Raw genomic sequence first — 19047 nt, 5'->3', positions numbered from 1 at the left:
AATTGTTTATCCACTCATCTGTTAAGGGAAGCTTGGATTGCTTCCACATTTTGGCTACTGTGAATAATCATCCTGCAAACATGGGTATAAAAGTATCTCCTTGAGTCCCTGCTTTTCGTTCTTTTGACTCCATACCCAGAAATGGAACTGCCGGATCATATGGTAATTCTGTGTTTACTTTTTTGATGAACCGCTGTACTATTTTCCATAGCAACTGCACCATTCTGTGCTCCCACCAACAGTACACAAGGCTTCCAGTTTTTCTGCATCCTCACCAACACTTGTTATTTTATATTTTTTTAGTTTTTCCTTTTTTAGTTTTTTGATAGTAGCCGTCATAAGGTATGAGGTGGTATCTTATTGTATTGAGATTTTAAAGTTTACAAAATGTTTGAGTGAGTTGTGTAACCAAATGGCAGCAAGTTTAAAAAACAAATACTCAGTGTTGCTACTCTTACACCAATATTATTTGTTATTCGGATATATTGATTTAAAATTTTAAGGCCTTGTGTTTTGAAAAAGTTCTAATCTTTCTTTTAGTTTCATATCACACATTTCTCATTTTGTTACGTATTTTATACGACATTTTAATTGGAATTTTCTGAGAAAATGTTGCATATGCTGAGGAATATATAGATGATTGAATACTTAAGAACACGTATAATTGTTTGGCTTCTTACATATAGATAGATGCCGGTTTGTATGATTTTAATTTCATAGGCTGGATGATGTGGTGACTAAGAACATGTTTCTGGGAGTGGTCTGGGTTTGACTTGCCACTTCTGGCTGCATGCTTTTGGGCAAGTTTCTTAAATTCCCTTTGTCTCGTTTCTTCGTCTTTAAAGTATAATAGTACCTATCTCAGAGTTGTGAAGACCAAATGAGTTAGTGCTTGTACAACTCTTAGAACTGTGCCTGGTACATCAAACATTCTATATAAGCCTTTGCTGCTATTATTGTTTTATTGGATGGGAATTTATCTCTTTGGTTTTCAGGATTATATGTAATATTCAAGTTGTCACTGTGTTTCAACATAGTATGTCAAATGCACTTAGAATGTCACAAGCACTGCTTTAGAGGAGGGTGCAGTCTAGAAGGCTGTTTTGGGAATTAAGAGAAGATACAGCTGAGGCTGGGCATATTGCTAAATTAGTAATTTGATATAATCATCTCTTGGGGACCGTGCTCTTCTGGCTGCCATTTAGCTTTGACAACTAACTATTCTAGGCTTTTTTGGCCATCTCAAACTTTCGCTGTGCTTCTTCGGGCTTCCTCACACAGCTCCCCAGATTCTTTGGCTGGGCAAGGAATATTTTCTCTGTTTTTTTTTTTTTTTTTTTTTTTTTGAGACAGAGTTTTGCTCTTGTTGCCCAGGCTGGAGTGCAGTGGCACGATCTTGGCTCACTGCAACCTCCACCTCCCAGGTTCAAGAGATTCACCTGTTTCAGCCTCTCGAGCAGCTGGGATTACAGGTGCGTGCCACTGCGCCCAGCTGATTTTTGTAGTTTTAGTAGAGATGGGGTTTTTGCCATGTTGGCCAGGCTGCTCTTGAACTCCTGACCTCAGGTGATCCACCCGCCTCAGCCTCCCAAAGTGCTGGGATTACAGGCATGAGCTGCCGCGCTCGGCTATTTTCTCTGGTTCTTAGTTAACAACTTTTGTTAAGTCACTAATTTAAATAGAATGCACTGGCTTAAATTTTTGCATAAAATAGCATTCTATAATTTATAACATTTTTAAAAACCTTGTTTCACTGATATTCAGTATAAATCTGAGAGATGGTGAAGGTGTCCTCATTGAACAACCCAGGTTATACTGAGAGATTAAGTGCCTGATGTCACAAAGCACTTAAATGAGCTACCTTGGATTTGAACTCAAGTCACCTGGCTTTAGGGCCAATGTTTTAAAATAATGTTTTTTGCTTGACATGTCATCAGGTTTTAAGACAATACTTTGTTCCTTCTTTTCTAATTATTTGATGATGCTTTTAAAGATTTCTAAATACTCCATAAAGATAATATGCCCCCTCTTTTAAATTTAACAGCTGATAAAATTTATTTGATTCATTTTTCTCATATATCAGCTATATTTTGTAGTCTTCTATCCCTATTACCAGAAAAGAATGAAATAAAATCTGAGATCTAAATATTTTACCTGATTAAATCCTTAATTTTTCTATGCGAATGTTTTCTGAAAAGCCTTTCATATTTCTTTTTTTTTAATTTTTTTATTTTTATTTTTTTTGAGGCGGAGTCTCGCTCTGTCGCCTGGACTGGAGTGCAGTGGCCGGATCTCAGCTCACTGCAAGCTCCGTCTCCCAGGTTTACGCCATTCTCCTGCCTCAGCCTCCCGAGTAGCTGGGACTACAGGCGCCCGCCACCTCGCCCGGCTAGTTTTCGTATTTTTAGTAGAGACGCGGCTTCACCGTGTTAGCCAGGATGGTCTCGATCTCCTGACCTCGTGATCCGCCCGTCTCGGCCTCCCAAAGTGCTGGGATTACAGGCTTGAGCCACCGCACCCGGCCTTCATATTTCATGATTATTTTTATTTTATGATATTGGAACAAGGTAGTTTCTCCCATGCTGCCTAGCAGATGTAATACCTTGCTTATTTCATCATTACGGTCAGAATTAAATTAAATCTTGCCACCAGAATAGCTTTACAGTGCTACTTTCTCCTTTTTTCTTTTACGTTATCCTCTTCTAGGTCCGTTTTTAATTGTTTTTCTCCGATATTCCCAATAATTTCTGGTTCTAAGAAGAGAATGTACCTTGAGCTGTGGGTGGGGCCTGCCATACTTTATTTTGTGAAGTATATTTTTCCACCTAATTTATTTTTTCTTTTTCTTTTTTTTTTTGAGATGGAGTCTCGCCCTGTTGCTAGGCTGGAGTGCAGTGGCGTGATCTTGGCTCACTGCAACCTCTGCCTCCAGAGTTCAGGCAATTTTCCTGCCTCAGTCTCCTGATTAGCTAGGACTATAGGCGCCTGCCACCACACTCAGCTAATTTTTGTATTTTTAGTGGAGACAGGGTTTCACCATGTTTATCAGGATGGTCTCGATCTCTTGACCTTGTGATCTGCCTGCCTCGGCCTCCTGAAGTGCTGGGATTACAGGTGTGAGCCACCATGTCCAGCCTATTTTTTATTTCTTTTGAGACAGGGTCTTGCTCTGTCACCCAGGCTGGAGTGTAGCAGTGTGATCAGGACTCACTACAGCCCCAACCTCCTGGGCTCAGGTGATCCTCCCACCTCAGCCTCCCAAGTAGCTGGGACTACAGGTGTGCACTGCCATGTCCAGCTAGTTTTTGTATTTTTAGTAGAGATGGGGTTTCGCCCTGTTGTCCACGCTGGTCTTGAACTCCTGAGTGCAAGCTATCCACCGACCTTGGCTTCCCAAAGTGATGGAATTATAGGCATGACCCACTGTGCCCAGCCTTTAATTTGTTTTATATTCTTTATATAATAGTCCCTTTATCTGTGGTTTTGCTTTCTGCTGTTTTAGTTACTGACTTGTGGTCTGAAAATATTAAATGGAAAATTCCAGAAATAAAGATTTCATGTTTTAAATTGTACCCATTTTGAGTAGTGTGATGAAATCTTGTGCTGTCCAACACTGTCCTCCTCTGTCCCTTTGGGGACATGAATCATCCCTTTGTCCAGTATATCCATGCTATAGATACTACCTGTCACTTAGTAGTCATTTTAGTTATTAGATAAAAAATCAGTGTATGTAGGGTGTCTGGTACTATCCCAGATTTCCGGCAGCTACTGGGGGTCTTGGAACGTAGCCTGCATGGATAAGGGGGGACTACTGCATATGGATTGGCTCTCTCACATAATTTAAAAGGTTGAATTGTTACTTTCAGTGTATATAAATTCATACTTTATTGCTGCATTAGTTTTTCCAGTAGTATAAATTGGTTCTTTTGGTAAGGATATAATTAGTTAAGACTCAACTTTTGGTCTTTTCATACAATAAGCTGCATTATATATAATGAATTGTGAATGTTACCTGTATTGTTGATACGCTCATTGTCAAATCTAAAATCTGAGTTCCTTGGCAGATATGTAGACTTGTGATAGGCATTTGGCATTTTATATTTTGGGCAGTGTAACTTTAAATCTACATAAACTTCTCTGCCTTTTGCCTCTGCTGTGTTCATAGATTCCAGGAGGCCTTCGTGTATGGACCTCAAGCGTTGGAGGTAGCAGACTTTTCAGCAGAAGGTAAAGCAGAGTATTGCCTTCTGGTGTCATTGTGTGTGTGTGCTGGGGTGGGTATGTGACAAGTGAGAGCTTTTCATAAGTGTAGTCACTAAGTAATTTATAATGATGCATTATATGATTCACTTTCATAAAATTTAAAACCAAGGTAATACCTGTACAGTTTTATTCAGTATTACTAAAATTCATTAAAAAATAGTAAAATTTAGATAGAACTAAAGACTCTAAATTTCACTTCTTTGCCATTAAGAAATAGGAGTGAGTAGGAAAACAGCATTAATATAATGTATGCTATATACCGTATAATTTTCTCAGACCTAGCTTTACTCTGGTTTCTTCTTGGGAGCTTGTCCAAGTCATTATTCATATGCTGCTCCTTTTACTGAAAAATTGCTTCACAATAGAGGGGCAGACTCATGATTGGAAGATATGCATTCTTGCTATAGGTCCCATGCACCAGAAATGTTAGTTTCCAATATGCTAGTTACCTGTCTCTTGATAACATTTTTTTCTTTTCCTTTTTTTTTTTTTTTTTTTTTGAGACAGAGTCTCCCTCTGTTGCCAGGCTGGAGTGCAGTGGTACGATCTTGGCTCACTGCAACCTCCACCTTCCAGGTTCAAGTGATTCTCCCACCTCAGCCTCCCAAGTAGCTGGAACTACAGACATGCACCATCATGCCAAGCTAATTTTTGTATTTTTAGTAGAGATGGGGTTTCACCATATTGGCCAGAATGGTCTCAATCTCTTGACCTCATGATCTGCCTGCAGTTAGTTCTCATCCCACACACTTGTAAAATATGTTTTTATAGAGACCTTTTTTTCTTTTTTTAAGAGATGGGGTTTCCCCATGTTGCCCAGGCTGGTCTTGAGCCCCTGGGCTCAAGCAATCTGCCTGCCTTAGCCTCCCAAATTGCTAAGATTATAGGCATCCGCCACCACGCCCTGCTGTGGAGACCTTCTTAATGAGTCTCTTTTTTTTTTGGGGGGGGTGGTGGGGAGACAGAGACTCAGTTTCCCAGCCTGGAGTGCAGTGGTGCCATCACAACTCATTGTGGCTTTGACCTTCCAGGCCCAAGCAATCCTTCCATTTCAGCCTCCCAAGTAGCTGGGACCACAGGCTCATGCCGCCACACCTGACTGATTTTTTAAGTTATTTGTAGAGACAGGGTCTTGCTTTATTGCTTAGGCTGGTCTGGAACCTGTGGCCTCAAACAGCCCTCCTGCCTCGGCCTCCCAAAATGTTGGGATTACAAGTATGAGCCACTGCCTGGTGGAGTCACTTTTTATGATATGACTAGAGATCAGAAATTCTGACATATATACTTTACCTGGGTAATGCTTCCTTAAAAAAAAAAAAAAACATTTTGTCATTTATGTGCCAGATATCATAGATGTTATTTTCTGCTTTCTGTAAATTTAACCATTTATGAACTTTCTTCACATGATACTTGAATAGAAGGGGTTTTTTTTTTTGAAAGAGTTCTACAGCAGCTAACAGTGTACTCTTAGACAAAGTTAGTAATGTGGCTATTTTTTAGATAGATTCTGAATGGGAATCAGAGGAATGGGCTTCTTATGGCCTTCTGGAAATTATAGTTGTTTAGATATCAAGTAAGTATGATATGGTTTGGCTCTGTGTCCCCACCCATATCTCCTCATCTTGAATTGTACTCCCATAATTCCCACGTGTTGTGGGAGGGACTTGATGGGAGATAATTTGAATCATGGGGACGATTTCCCCCCTGCTGCTCTCATGGTAGTGAATAAGTCTCATGAGATCTGATGGTTTTATCAGGGGTTTCCACTTTTGGATCCTGCTCATTTTCTCTTGCTGCCGCCATGTAAGAAGTGCCTTTTGCCTTCCACTGTAATACTGAGGCCTCCCCAGCCATGTGGAACTGTAAGTCCAATTAAACTTTTTTTCTTCTGAGTCTCAGATATGTCTTTATCAACAGCGTGAAAACAGACTAATATGGTAAATTGGTAACAGTAGAGTGGGGCACTGCTTAAAAGATACCTGAAAATGTGGAAGTGACTTTGGCAGAGGTTGGAACAGTTTGAAGGGCTCAGAAGAAGACAGGAAAATGTGGGAAAGTTTGGAACTTCCTAGAGACTTGTTGAGTGGCTTTGCCCAGAATGCTGATGGCGATATGGACAAGGTCCAGGCTGAGGTGGTCTCAGATGGAGATGAGGAACTTGTTGGGAACTGAAGCAAAGGTGACTCTTGTTATGTTTTAGCAAAGAGACTGGTGGCATTTTGCCCCTGCCCTAGAGATTTGTGGAACTTTGAACTTGAGAGAGATGATTTAGGGTATCTGACAGAAGAAATTTCTAAGCAGCAAAGCATTCGAGAGGTGACTTGGATGTTGTTAAAGGCATTCAGTTTTACAAGGGAAGCAGAGCATAAAAGGTTGGAAAATTTGCAGCCTGACAATGTTATAGAAAAGAAAAACCCAGAAAATGGGAGCCAACTGTAGAAATTTGCATAAGTAACGAGGAGCAGAATGTTACTTCCCAAGACAATGGGGAAAATGTCTCCAGGGCATGTCAGATGTCTTAAAGGCAGCCTCTTCCGTCACAGGCCTGGATGCATAGGAGAAAATGGTTTTGTGGGCTGGGCCAAGGGTCCCTGTGCTGTTTGAAGTCTAGGGACTTGGTGCCCTGCATCCCAGCCACTCCAGCTGTGACTAAAAGTGGCCAAGGTACAGTTCAGGCTGTTGCTTCAGAAGGTGGAAGCCCCAAGCCTTGGCAGGTTCCACATGGTGTTGAGCCTGTGGGTGCACAGAAGTCAAGAATTGAGGTTTGGGAACCTCTGCCTAGATTTCAGAAGATGTATGGAAATGCTGGATGCCCAGGCAGAAGTTTGCTGCAGGGGCGAGGCCCTCATAGAGAACCTCTGCTAGGGCAGTGCAGAAGGGAAATGTGGAGTTGGAACCCCCACACAGAGCCTCTAGTGGCACACTGGCTAGTGGAGCTGTGAGAAGACCTCCAGACTCCAGAATGGTAGATCCACTGACAACTTGCACCATGCACCTGGAAAAACTGCAGACACTCAACACCAGCCTGTGAAAGTAGCCAGGAGGGGGGCTATACCCTGCAAAGCCACAGGGTTGGAGCTGCCCAAGACCATGCGGACCCACCTTTCACATCAGTGTGACCTGGATGTGAGACTTGGAGTCAAAGGAGATCATTTTGGAGCTTTAAAATTTGACTGCTCCGCTGGATTTCGGATTTGCATGGGCCTGTAACCCCTTTGTTTTGGCCAATGTCTCCCCTTTGGAATGGCCTACAGTTATCCAATTCCTGTACCCCATTGTATCTAGGAAGTGACTAGTTTGCTTTTGATTTTACAGGCTCATAGGTGGAAGGGACTTACCTTGTCTTGGATGAGACTTTGGATTGTGGACTTTTGGGTTAATGCTGAAATGAGTTAAGACTTTGGGGGACTGTTGGGAAGCCATGATTGGTTTTGAAATGTAAGGACATGAGATTTGGAGGGGCCAGGAGTGGAATGATACGGTTTGGCTCTGTGTCCCCACCCAAATCTCATCTTGAATTCTATACCCATAATTCCTACGTGTTGTGGGATGGAGCCAGTGGGAAATAATTTGAATCATGGGAGCAGTTTCCCTCATACTATTCTTGTGGTAGCGCATAAGTCTCATGAGATCTGATGGTTTTATCAGGGGTTTCTGCTTTTGCGTCCTTCTCATTTTCTCTTGCTGCCGCCATGTAAGAAGTGCCTTTTACCTCCTGCTATGATTCTGAGGCCTCCCCAGCCATGTGGAACTGTAAGTCCAATTAAACCTCTTTTTCTTCCCAATCTTGGGTATGTCTTTATCAGCAGCATAAAAACAGACTAATACAAAGTAGCTGCATATTATATCTTCTCTTTAGGCTATACACCTTATGTGAAGTTGGATAGTATGTATTTGTGTAATCTCTACTGTGTGCCCAACACAGGAGCATACCATTTTACAATGAACCAAGTTTCGCTCTTCTTTCACTTCCTCCTATTCAGAGAAGCTATTTTTCTTAACTAGAAGAGATAGGTGAATTTCAGGCTGTTTATTGAGGTAAGCTACAATTTTACTTCCCAAACCCTTTTGCCTTTATTTTACTTTTTTCAGTGACTATTTTGAGGATATTTTCTCTTTATCAATAATAGATTGGAAGCAATTTAAAGCCTTTCATACATTTGCAGGCTAGTTGGCTGTTTTCATCACTGTTGAATTATGCATTCTTATATTTGTTTTGCTAATCTGACTGTGGTGTATTTTGTTACCAGTTGAGAATTATTTCTCCCAGTCAATGAGTTGTCTTTTTGCCTTCTTGAAAATATCTTTCACAAAGCAAAAGTTTTAGTTTTACTCAAGTCCACCTTCCCAAATTTAAAAAATATTTTTAATTGATATATAATGATTGTACATATTTATGGGGTACATGTGATACTCCAGTACATGTATATGATGTGTAATGATCAAATCAGGATAATTAGCATATTCATCTCCTCAAACATTTATCATTTATTTGTGTTGGGAGCATTCAAAAGTCTCTCTTCTTGGCCGGGTGTGGTGGCTCATGCCAGTAATACCAGCACTTTGGGAGGCTGAGGAGGGCAGATCATCTGAGGTCAGGAGTTCGAGATCAGCCTGGCCAACTTGGTGAAACCCCATCTCTACTAAAAATACAAAAAATTAGCCAGACATGGTGATGTATGCCTGTCACCCAGGCTGGAGTGCAGTGGTGCAATCTCAGCTCACTGCAACCTCCACCTTCTGGTTCAAGCGATTCTCTTGTCTCAGCCTCCTGAGTAACAGTGACTAGAGATGCACACCACCATGCCTGGCTTATTTTTGTATTTTTAGTAGAGACAAGGTTTCACCATGTTGGCCAGGCTGATTTCGAACTCCTGACCTCGGTGATCTGCCCACCTTGACCTCCCAAAGTGCTGTGATTACCGGCGCTAGCCACCATGCCCGGCCTTATTTATTTGTTGTCTTAGAGACAGGGTCTCACTATATTGCCCAGGCTGGTCTGGAACTCCTGGGCTCAAGCAGTCTTCTTGCCTCAGCCTTCCGAAGTGCTGGGATTACAGGCATGAGCCATTGCACTCAGCTAGGATCACCTTTTTGTACTTCTAAACATAAGTGAAAATGTGATATTTGTCTTTCTATACATTGCATATTTTACTTAAAATAATGCCTTGCAGGGTCAGTGATGCTGCAAATGACAGGATTTCTTTTTTCTTTCTTTCTTTTTTTTTTTTTTTTTTTGAGACAGAGTCTCGCTCTGTTGCCCAAGGTGGAGTGCAGTGGTGTGATCTGGGCTCACTGGAACCTCTGCCCCCTGGTTTCAAAGGATTTTCCTGCCTCAGTGTCCTGAGTAGCTGGGATTACAGCGGCCTGCCACCACAACCAGATAATTTCTTTTTGTATTTTTAGTAGAGATTGGGTTTCACCAAATTGGCCAGGGTGGTCCTGCACCCATGATGTCAAGTGATCCGCCTGCCTGGGGCTCCCAAAGTGCTGGCATTACAGGTTTGAGTCAGCATGCCTGGTCTGCAAATGACAGGATTTCATTCATTTGCAGCTGAATAATTTTCCATTATATATATATGCGCCACATTTTCTTTATCCATTCATCTCTTGAAGGATGTTTAGGTTGATTCCTTATCTTCAGTATTGTGAATAGTGCGCAGTAAACATAGGAGAGCAGCTACCTCTTTGACATACTGATTCTCTTTACTTTGGATGTATAACAAGTAGTGGGATTGCTGGATCATATGATATTTCTATTTTTAGTTTTTTGAGGAATGTTCATACTGTTTTCCGTAATGGCTGTACTAATTTAAATTCTCACCAACAGTATATAAGAGTTCCCCTTTCTCTGCATCCTTGCCAATATTTGTTATTTTCTCTTTTTGATAATAGCCATTTCAAACTGGTGTGAGATGATATATATCATTGGGGTTTTGCATTTCTCTGATAATGAGTGATGTTGAACATTTTTCATATACCTGTTGGTCATTTGTGTATCTTTCCTTGAGAAATGTCTATTCAGATCATTTATCTATTTTTTAATTGGATTTGGGTGTTAAATTGTTCAATTCTTCCCTTCCCTTTCCTCCTCTCCCTTCCCCTCCCCTCCTCGTCTTTTTTTTTTTTTTTTTGAGACAGAATCTTGCTCTGTCACCAGGCTGGAGTGCAGTGGTGGGATCTTGGCTCACTGCAGCCTCCGCCTCCTAGGTTCACGCCATTCTCCTGTTTCAGCCTCCTGAGTAGCTGGGACTACAGGCACGTGCCACCACGCCCAGCTAAGTTTTTGTATTTTTAGTAGAGACAGGGTTTCACCATGTTGTTGGGCAGGATGGTCTCAGTCTCCTGACCTCATGATCCACCCGCCTTGGCCTCCCAACGTGCTGGAATTACAGGTATGAGCCACTGCGTCTGACCTCTCCTCTTCTTCTTGTTGATATGGAGTCTTACTCTGTCACCCAGGCTGGAATGCAGTGGCATGATCCTAGCTAATTGCAGCCTCAACCTCCAGGGCTCAAGTGATCCTTCTTCCTAAAATGTCAAAATTTTAAAATTTTTTTGTAGAGACATGGTCCTGCTAGGCTGGTCTCAAACTCCTAGATTCAAGCAATTCTACCACCTCAGCCTTCCAAAGTGTTGAGATTATAGGTCTGAGCCACCGTGCCTGACTCTTTTTATTTTCTTTAAAATGTCTTTCACAGAGCCTAAGTTTTTCATTTTAGTCAAGTCCCACTTCTCAAATTAAAAAAAAATATGAATTGTGTTTTAGTATTATATTTAAAAGGCATTGTAAACCCAAGGTCATCTAGGTTTTCTTCTATTTTATTCCCTAAAATAATTAATTAATTAATTAATTAATTTATGCGTGCAACAGAGTCTTGCTCTGTCGCTCAGTCTGGAGTACGGTGGCACAATTTAGGCTCACTGCAACCACTGACTCCTGAGTTCAAGCAATTCTCCTCCCTCAGCCTCCTGAGTAGCTGGGATTATAGGTGCCCGCCACCACGCCCAGCAAATTTTTGTATTTTTAGTAGAGATGAGGTTTTGCCATGTCGGCCAGGGTAGTCTTGAACTTCTGACCTCAGGTGATCCACCTGCCTCAGCCTCCCAAAGTACTGGTATTGGAGGCGTGAGCCACCTCACCTGGCCTTCTCTATAAATTTTATAGTTTTCCATTTTATATTAAGTCAGCAGTCCATTTCGAGTTAATTTTTTTGCAGGGTGTAAGGTCTGTGTCTAGATTCTTTTTTTTTTTTTAGCATATACACGTCCAGTTGTTCTATCACGGTATGTTGAAACAACTTCTTTCTCCATTGCTGCTCTTTGTTCCTTTGTCAACGAGCACCTAAGTCTATTTGTGTGAGTCTATTTCTGAGCTCTCTATTCTGTTCTATTGATCGATTTGTCTTTTTTGTCACCAGTATCACACTGTCCTGATTACTGTGGCTTTATAATAACTCTCGGAAGTTGGGTAGTATCAGTCTTCCAACTTTGTTTTTCTCCTTCAATATTGCATTGGTATTCTGGGTCTTTTGTCTTTCCACATGAGCTTTAGAACCTGTTTGTCAATGTCCACAAAGCCATTGGCTGGGATTTTGTTTGGGATTATGTTGTATCTAGAGATTAAGTTAGAAACAATTGAGCTCTTGACAATATTGAGTCTTCTTAAACTTATATATGGAATATCTCTCCACTTATTTAGATCTTTTTTGATTTCTTTTATCACAGTTTTGTAGTTTAAGTTTTCCTCATATATATCTTATACTTTTGTTAGATTTGTACTTAATATTTCTTTTTTGGGTTGCTAATGTGAATGGTATTGTATTTGTAATTTCCAACTCCAATTTTTTATTGCTGGTGTATAATAAAACAATTGACGTTTTATATTAATCTTGTACCCTGCAATCTTGCTATAATTGTTTATTAGGCCGGGCGCGATGGCTCAAGCCTGTAATCCCAGCACTTTGGGAGGCCGAGACGGGTGGATCACAAGGTCAGGAGATCAAGACCATCCTGGCTAACACGGTGAAACCCCGTCTCTACTAAAAAGTACAAAAAACTAGCTGGGCGAGATGGCGGGCGCCTGTAGTCCCAGCTACTCTGGAGGCTGAGGCAGGAGAATGACGTAAACCCGGGAGGCAGAGCTTGCAGTGAGCTGAGATCCGGCCACTGCACTCCAGCCTGGGCCACAGAGCAAGACTCCGTCTCAAAAAAAAAAAAAAAAAAAAATTGTTTATTAGTTCCAGGAGTTTTTTTTTTGTTGATTCTTTGGGATTTTCTTCACAGACAATTATGTCATCTGTGAACAAAGTTTTATTTTTTCCTTTCCAATCTGTATACCTCTTATTTCCTTTTCTTGTCTTACATTAGCTAAGACTTGCAGTCTATGTTGATTAAGAGCAGTGAGAGCAGGCTGGGCATGGCGGCTTATGCCTGTAATCCCAGCACTTTGGGAGGCTGAGGTGGGCGGATCACCTGAGATTGGGAGTTTGAAACCAGCCTGACCAACATGGAGAAACCCCTTCTCTACTAAAAATACAAAATTAGTTGGGTGCAGTGGCTCATGCCTGTAATCCCAGCTACTTGGGAGACTGAGGCAGGAGAATCGCTTGAATTCTGGAGGTGGAGGTTGCAGTAAGCTGAGATTGTGCCATTGCACTCCAGCCTGGGCAACAGGAGCGAAACTCCATCTCAGAAATAAAATAAGAGTGGTGAGAGCAGACATCTTTGCTTTGTTCCTGATGTTAGGGGGAACCATTTAATTTCTCTCCACGAGTTATAATAATCTCAATAGATTATTCTATTTGGTAGTATAAAAAACGTCAGGTACTGCTTATATCAGATCGTAGGAGGACTCCATGCTCCTCCCCTGCATTCCTTCACTTTGCCTTAACTTTTATGAGAAAATGGGATTAAATGGATGGTCATAAAAGTATTTTAGATGATGGGATTCAGGCAGTTTTAATATATAATACCTTCTATTTTCTTTAGTTTCTCTACTCTGAACTCCTGGAGGGCAAAGACTATACCTCAGCATATTGTTGCAAGCCTTGTAGTGCCCAATATGTACCACAGTGCACATAACTATTTGTTGAATGTAAAACCTAATTCTAGACTCTTACTGTAAACCTCTATCTTATTTGAAAAGGCAGATAGCCAGTGAAATCAGTCATCTAATCAGTTAATCAATTCGTCAAATATTTGATTGTTAGCTCCAAGGTATTACATTGGCTAAAAAGATACACATGATAATGATACATCCTCTCTGGAAACTTATTATTCATATAAGAAATGTTCATTTCAAGTGCTGTGTTCCGTTTTTACTGATATGTATTTGCCAGAAACTCATACTCCTGTATCTCTTCCTAAGTATTCTAATTGAAATGTCTATGTGTGAACTTCTTCCATAGTCCCTAAAAGGTTTACAATTTTGTTGGAGGAATTGACATTTAACGAGCCTATAATAGGTGCTAGACACTGTGCTAGGTACTTTATGTATTCTCCTTTATCTCATTTATCTTCAAAGCTGTTGAATAAGGTAAATATTCTTAATTTACAGATGCAAAAACTGATAATATGAGGGTATAAGTAACCTATTCACTGTGTGACTTCATGGGATAGGTATATGAGGTATATGAGTCCATAGCCCAAGTTATTTATATCACACACTATGGAAAAGCTACCATACGAAGTGGTATATGATGAATGCTACTTGTATAGTGCATACACATGCTTGGTGAATGCAGAGAAGAGAGCTTTGATCTCAGGCTTGGGTGTTCACAAAATTTCTGGAAAGCTTAATCTTATCTGATAAGAAGAATAGGAGGAAAGAGATCAGGGAGATCAGTCAGTGAGAAGACTGAGGGCCAAAAACAGTGAATATTTTGTGATTGACAATATACAAATTTCTACTATAGCAATAACATACACTAGAACAAATTTTGTCTTTTATTTTAAATAAGGACCCTTCTCCATTTTTCTCTTAAAAAAAATAATTTTTCCCTAATTTGCTTATGGGGTATTGGGTATTGCCAAGACCACCTTGGTCGGGGACACCCTAACCCAGTGGCGCTAGAGTAATTAAAGACACACACACACAAATATAGAGGTGTGAAGTGGGAAATCAGGGGTTTCACAGCCTTCAGAGCTGAGAGCCCCGAACAGAGATTTACCTACATGTTTATTAACAGCAAGCCAGTCATTAGCATTGTTTCTACAGATATTAAATTAACTAAAAGTATCCTTTATGAGAAACGAAGGGATGGGCCCAATTAAAGGAATAGGTTGGGTTAGTTAACTGCAGCGGGAGCATGTCCTTAAGGCATAGATCGCTCATGCTATTGTTTGTAGCTTAAGAATGCCTTTAAGCAGTTTTCTGCCCTGGTTGGGCCAGGTGTTCCTTGCCCTCATTCCAGTAAACCCACCACCTTGCAGCGTGGGCATTATGGCCGTCATGAACATGTCATAGTGCTGCAGATATTTTGTTTATGGCCAGTTTTGGGGTCAGTTTATGGCCAGATTTTGGGGGGCTTGTTCCCAACATGTCCTCCTTCTTTGATTAGCAAATCGATAAAAGCAAAGGCAGCTTTGTCATGGTGAGCTACTTCTTGCAAGAGTCAGGATCCACATCTGCAAACTATACAAAGACAAATAACACAGATTAAAAGCACAATCATCATTGAAATTACAGAGCTTCCAAGTGTTTTTATCCATTTTAACAGGTTACTAGCTGCTAATTTGTCTGCAGCTCCTTCAAGCACCCCAGTTCCTGGCATTAAGGTCAGGTGTGCCTGGGATGCTTTAAATATTTGTTCTCTAATTTTGCAATATTCAAAGACAAGTTTGTAGAGTGTCCTTATAGATGCTTTTTTATTCTTTCCCAAATTTTGATCTTATTAAGAGCTATTAATAGTTTCCACAAATCCTTGTGTTTAGCCCCTACAGCAGGCCATATCATTTGAGGTTGAGGTGCCACTATACCACCATGGTTCCAGATAATAGGAACTCTTGCCGCACTTCTTATCATTTCTACCATCTGACCATTTCGTTCAGATCATCTGAACATAGTGTGGCTGTGGCACACAGACTGAGAGGTGCAATTTAAGCTAAACATCCCCTTAGGGGACCAGTTAATAATGATTCCATAGGAATCGTTATGCAGCACCTCTTCCTATTCTGCAGTGCAATCTTCTTAAACAAGTATGTTCATTTTTTTCTGGCCAGGTTCAGTTTTGTTTACAAGTAGGTTTTTGAGGGCTGTATGCCTCAATTATAGGAGCAAATTTATTATGGTAAATACTGAGATCAGAAAGCATATGTAACTGAGTCATGGAGTGATTACATCCAGGCATTATTGCCAACCAAGACTGATAAATATGCCCAGTAAGTATAATTGTTTTCTGTGTCAGCCTTTGTTGAAGGAATACTCACAGCAATGGTGATAACTGCTATCATAGCTACCATTAAATTACTTGTTGTGACTGGTTGTCCCACTTTCCTTAGGTTTTCTTCCGCCATCTGTGACAGCTTCTTGATCTTTCCCCAGGTGGGTGGCTGTGTTCAACGGGTGTTGCTTGTGACAGTTGGAGTCCTCCTCGGTGTCAGTCTCAACATGGCTGCAAGTGGGGATCCTTGGAATCCTCCCGGAATCTCTTACTTGGCATCTGGCTCATGACAAGGTTTCAGGTGTCTTGATGGTATCCATATCGACTGTTGATTTTGGCCTGGAGAAACACAAGCATAACCTCTACCCCAAGTTATTATTTTACCTATTTCCTAACTTTTTGTTATCAGATCTCTCCACCAAACCAATTGTTCTGCTTCTGTCTTTGCAGCTGGTTTCTGTAGATACTGTTCAGCTGCTGATAACATCTGGCCTTTGGGCAAGCTCAAAAAATTTAAAGTTAATAATGCTAGATTCAGTTGTATCTGTGGTATTCCATATTCTCTCTCTCCCCCTTTCTGCTTTTGCAACTGCTGTTTTAGGGAGAGATTCATTCTTTCCACTATGGCTTGTCCTTGAGAATTGTATGGGATACCAGTAATGTGTTTAATATTTCCACATAGAGAAAAATGTAGCTAGAGCTTGGCTAGCATAGTCTGGGGCATTATCTGTTTTAATAGAAGCTGGAATGCCCATCACCGCAAAACATTGCAAAAGGTGACGTTTAACACAGGCAGAAGACTCTCCTGATTGGCATGTAGCCCAGACAAAGTGAGAAAAGATGTCCACACATACGTGTACGTAAGCTAGTCTCCCAAATGAGGGAATATGTGTGACATCCATTTGCCAAAGAGAGTTAGGTTCCAATCCTCGAGGATTAACTTGATGAGGAATGTACCATTTGGCAAGTTGGGCATCATTGGATAATAGCTTTAACTTCTTTCCAGGTAATGTCGTATCTGCATTGGAGACCAGAGGCATTAACATGGGTTAAATTGTGAATATCTAGCATTAGATATTGCATTAGCAACTAGGTGATCAGCCATTTGATTCCCTTCAGTCAAAGGTCCTGGAAGAGGTGTATGAGCCCTAATGTGAGTGATGTAAAAAGAATGCATTCTACTCCTAACTGCTGTTTGCAATTGGTTAAATAAAGTCATCAGTTGTTTATCTGTATGAAATCGTAACTGAGCATTTTCAATTAACTGTGCGGAATGAATCACGTATGAAGAATCAGAAATCACATTAATAGGCGTATCAAAAGCAGTCAATACCTCATTTACCGCTGCAAGCTCTGCTTTTTGAGGTGAAGTATAGGGCGTCTGGAAAACTTTAGTTTTCAATCCGGAATAAGAAGCTTTACCATTACTAGACCCATCTGTGAAACAGTGAAAACGCTTAGCAGGCTGCAGGTTGTTTACCACAGGAATTATAAATGCAAACCATTCAGTCTTGCTCAGCTAAGGGAATAGTAAAGAAACAGTCTTTTAAATCTATGACTATTAAAGGCCAATGTTTTGGAATTATACCAGGAGAAGGCAATCCTGGCTGTAATGCTCCCATAGGTTGTATAACTGAATTGATGGCTCTTAAGTCAGTTAACATTCTCCATTTACCTAGTTTTTTCTTAATTAGGAAAACTGGAGAATTCCAAGGGAAAATGTTGGAGCTATGTGCCCATTTTCTAATTGTTCAGTCACTAATTTCTCTAAAGCCTCCAGTTTCTCTACTTAGCGGCCATTGTTCTGTCCAAATTGGCTGATCTGTCATTTTAAAGGTGTAGGTTCTGGAGGCTTAACAATGGCCGCCATCAAAAATTATTTCCTAATCTTTGGTGGGAACTCTGTCTTTCTGTTTGAAGTGGTGCTTTCAAAGCTTGCAAATTTTTTTCTAGTCCCATACCAGGGACATACCCCATTTCATGCATCATATATTGACTTTGACGGCTGTATAATTGTTCTGGAATTAGAACTTGTGCTTCCCATTGTTGTAATAAATCTCTTCCCTATAAATTTATAGGTACAGAAGTTATAATTGGTTGGATAGTCCCAGGTTGTCCATTGGGCCCCCTCACAATGCAAAATATAGCTACTTTGATATACTTCAGGGGCTTTACCAACTCCAACTATGTTAAATTGAGCAGGTTGAATTGGCCACACAGATGGCCAGTGCTGTAGAGAAATGACTGAAATGTCCACTCCTGTATCTACCAAACCTTTAAATTTCTTTCCCTGAATAGTTATTTCACAGGTAGGACATTTATCCGTAATTTGATATACCCAATAAGCTGCTTTTCCTTGTTTATTTGTGCTTCCAAATCCTCCTGTTCATTTAATTTCACTTTTTCCCATTCCCATATATAGCACAATCAGGAGCTGTGCTATGTACTCTCCTGGCTCTGCTTTCCAGGGAACAGAAGTAGATATAACAATTTGAATTTCCCTATTGTAATCTGAATTAATGACTCCTGTATGTATTTGTACCCCTTTTAAACTTAAAGTAGACCTTCCTAAAAGTAATCCTATTGTCCCCGCTGGCAAGGGTCCACAGACTCCTATTGGTACCTTTTATGGGGGTTCCCCAGGCCAAAGGCTCACAGCTTTTGTGCAGCATAAATCTACTGCGGTACTACCGGCTATGGTGGGGGACAGACATTGTACAGGGGTGAGGGAATGGCCTGAGCTGGAAATGCCCCGGTTTAGAATGGGCCCCGGGACGAGACCCTCATGGCATTTCCCGAAATTGGGTTCCCATCTTTATCAAACTTAGAGTGACACTGATTAGCCCAATGTTTTTCTTTTTTACATTTTGGACCTATTTCAGGCTCAGCAGTTTTCTTTTTTCCCCTATCTGGCAGCCTGACTCGCTGATTTTTTTCTACATTCTTTTTTAGTATGACCATGCTTCCCACAGTTAAAACAAGCTCTAGGAAACGGAGTATTTTCTTTATCCATTCTCAGTCCTACCATTGCCTGTGCTAGCAGAGTAGTTTTATGCAGATTACCTCCGATACCATCACAAGCCTTGATATAATCAACTAAATGTGCTTTCCCTCTGATAGGTCACAGAGCAGCCTGGCAATCGGGATTAGCATTGTCAAAAGCTAATAACTGCAACACTATATCCTGAGCAGCCAAATCTGCAATCATCTTTTTAAGAGACTCCTGTAACCGAGCTATAAAATCAATGTATGGTTCTTTGGGTCCCTGCTTTACAGCACTAAAGGAAGGGTATTGTTCTCCACTTGAAGTGATTTTTTCCCAAGCTCTAATGCACACTCCTCTAAGCGGGTCTATGGCATCATCCTGCATGACCACTTGTGCATCTAAACCAGCCCAGCT

General features: G+C 40.8%; 1 protein-coding gene across 6 annotated transcripts in view; it reads left to right on the top strand.

Annotated features, from left to right (window-relative positions):
• Positions 1-19047, top strand: part of CDK19 (cyclin dependent kinase 19) — a 226907-nt gene that overhangs the window by 55254 nt on the left and 152606 nt on the right. For 2 of the 6 annotated variants that reach the window (XM_033234890.1, XM_033234888.1), the window contains exon 2: positions 4166-4227. The exons of the other annotated variants lie outside the window; for them this stretch is intronic. Coding sequence is in view for 1 of the 2 variants with exons in the window: in XM_033234888.1 (XP_033090779.1) it covers positions 4166-4227 (62 nt within the window). In the remaining variant the exon portion in view is untranslated. The remainder of the gene's footprint in view (positions 1-4165; positions 4228-19047) is intronic. 6 annotated transcript variants of the gene reach the window in all.

The sequence above is a fragment of the Trachypithecus francoisi genome, unplaced genomic scaffold (genome assembly GCF_009764315.1).
Source record: "Trachypithecus francoisi isolate TF-2019V2 unplaced genomic scaffold, Tfra_2.0 Lachesis_group15, whole genome shotgun sequence".
Lineage (NCBI taxonomy): Eukaryota > Metazoa > Chordata > Mammalia > Primates > Cercopithecidae > Trachypithecus > Trachypithecus francoisi.
This window is presented reverse-complemented; position numbering and strand designations above follow the sequence as displayed.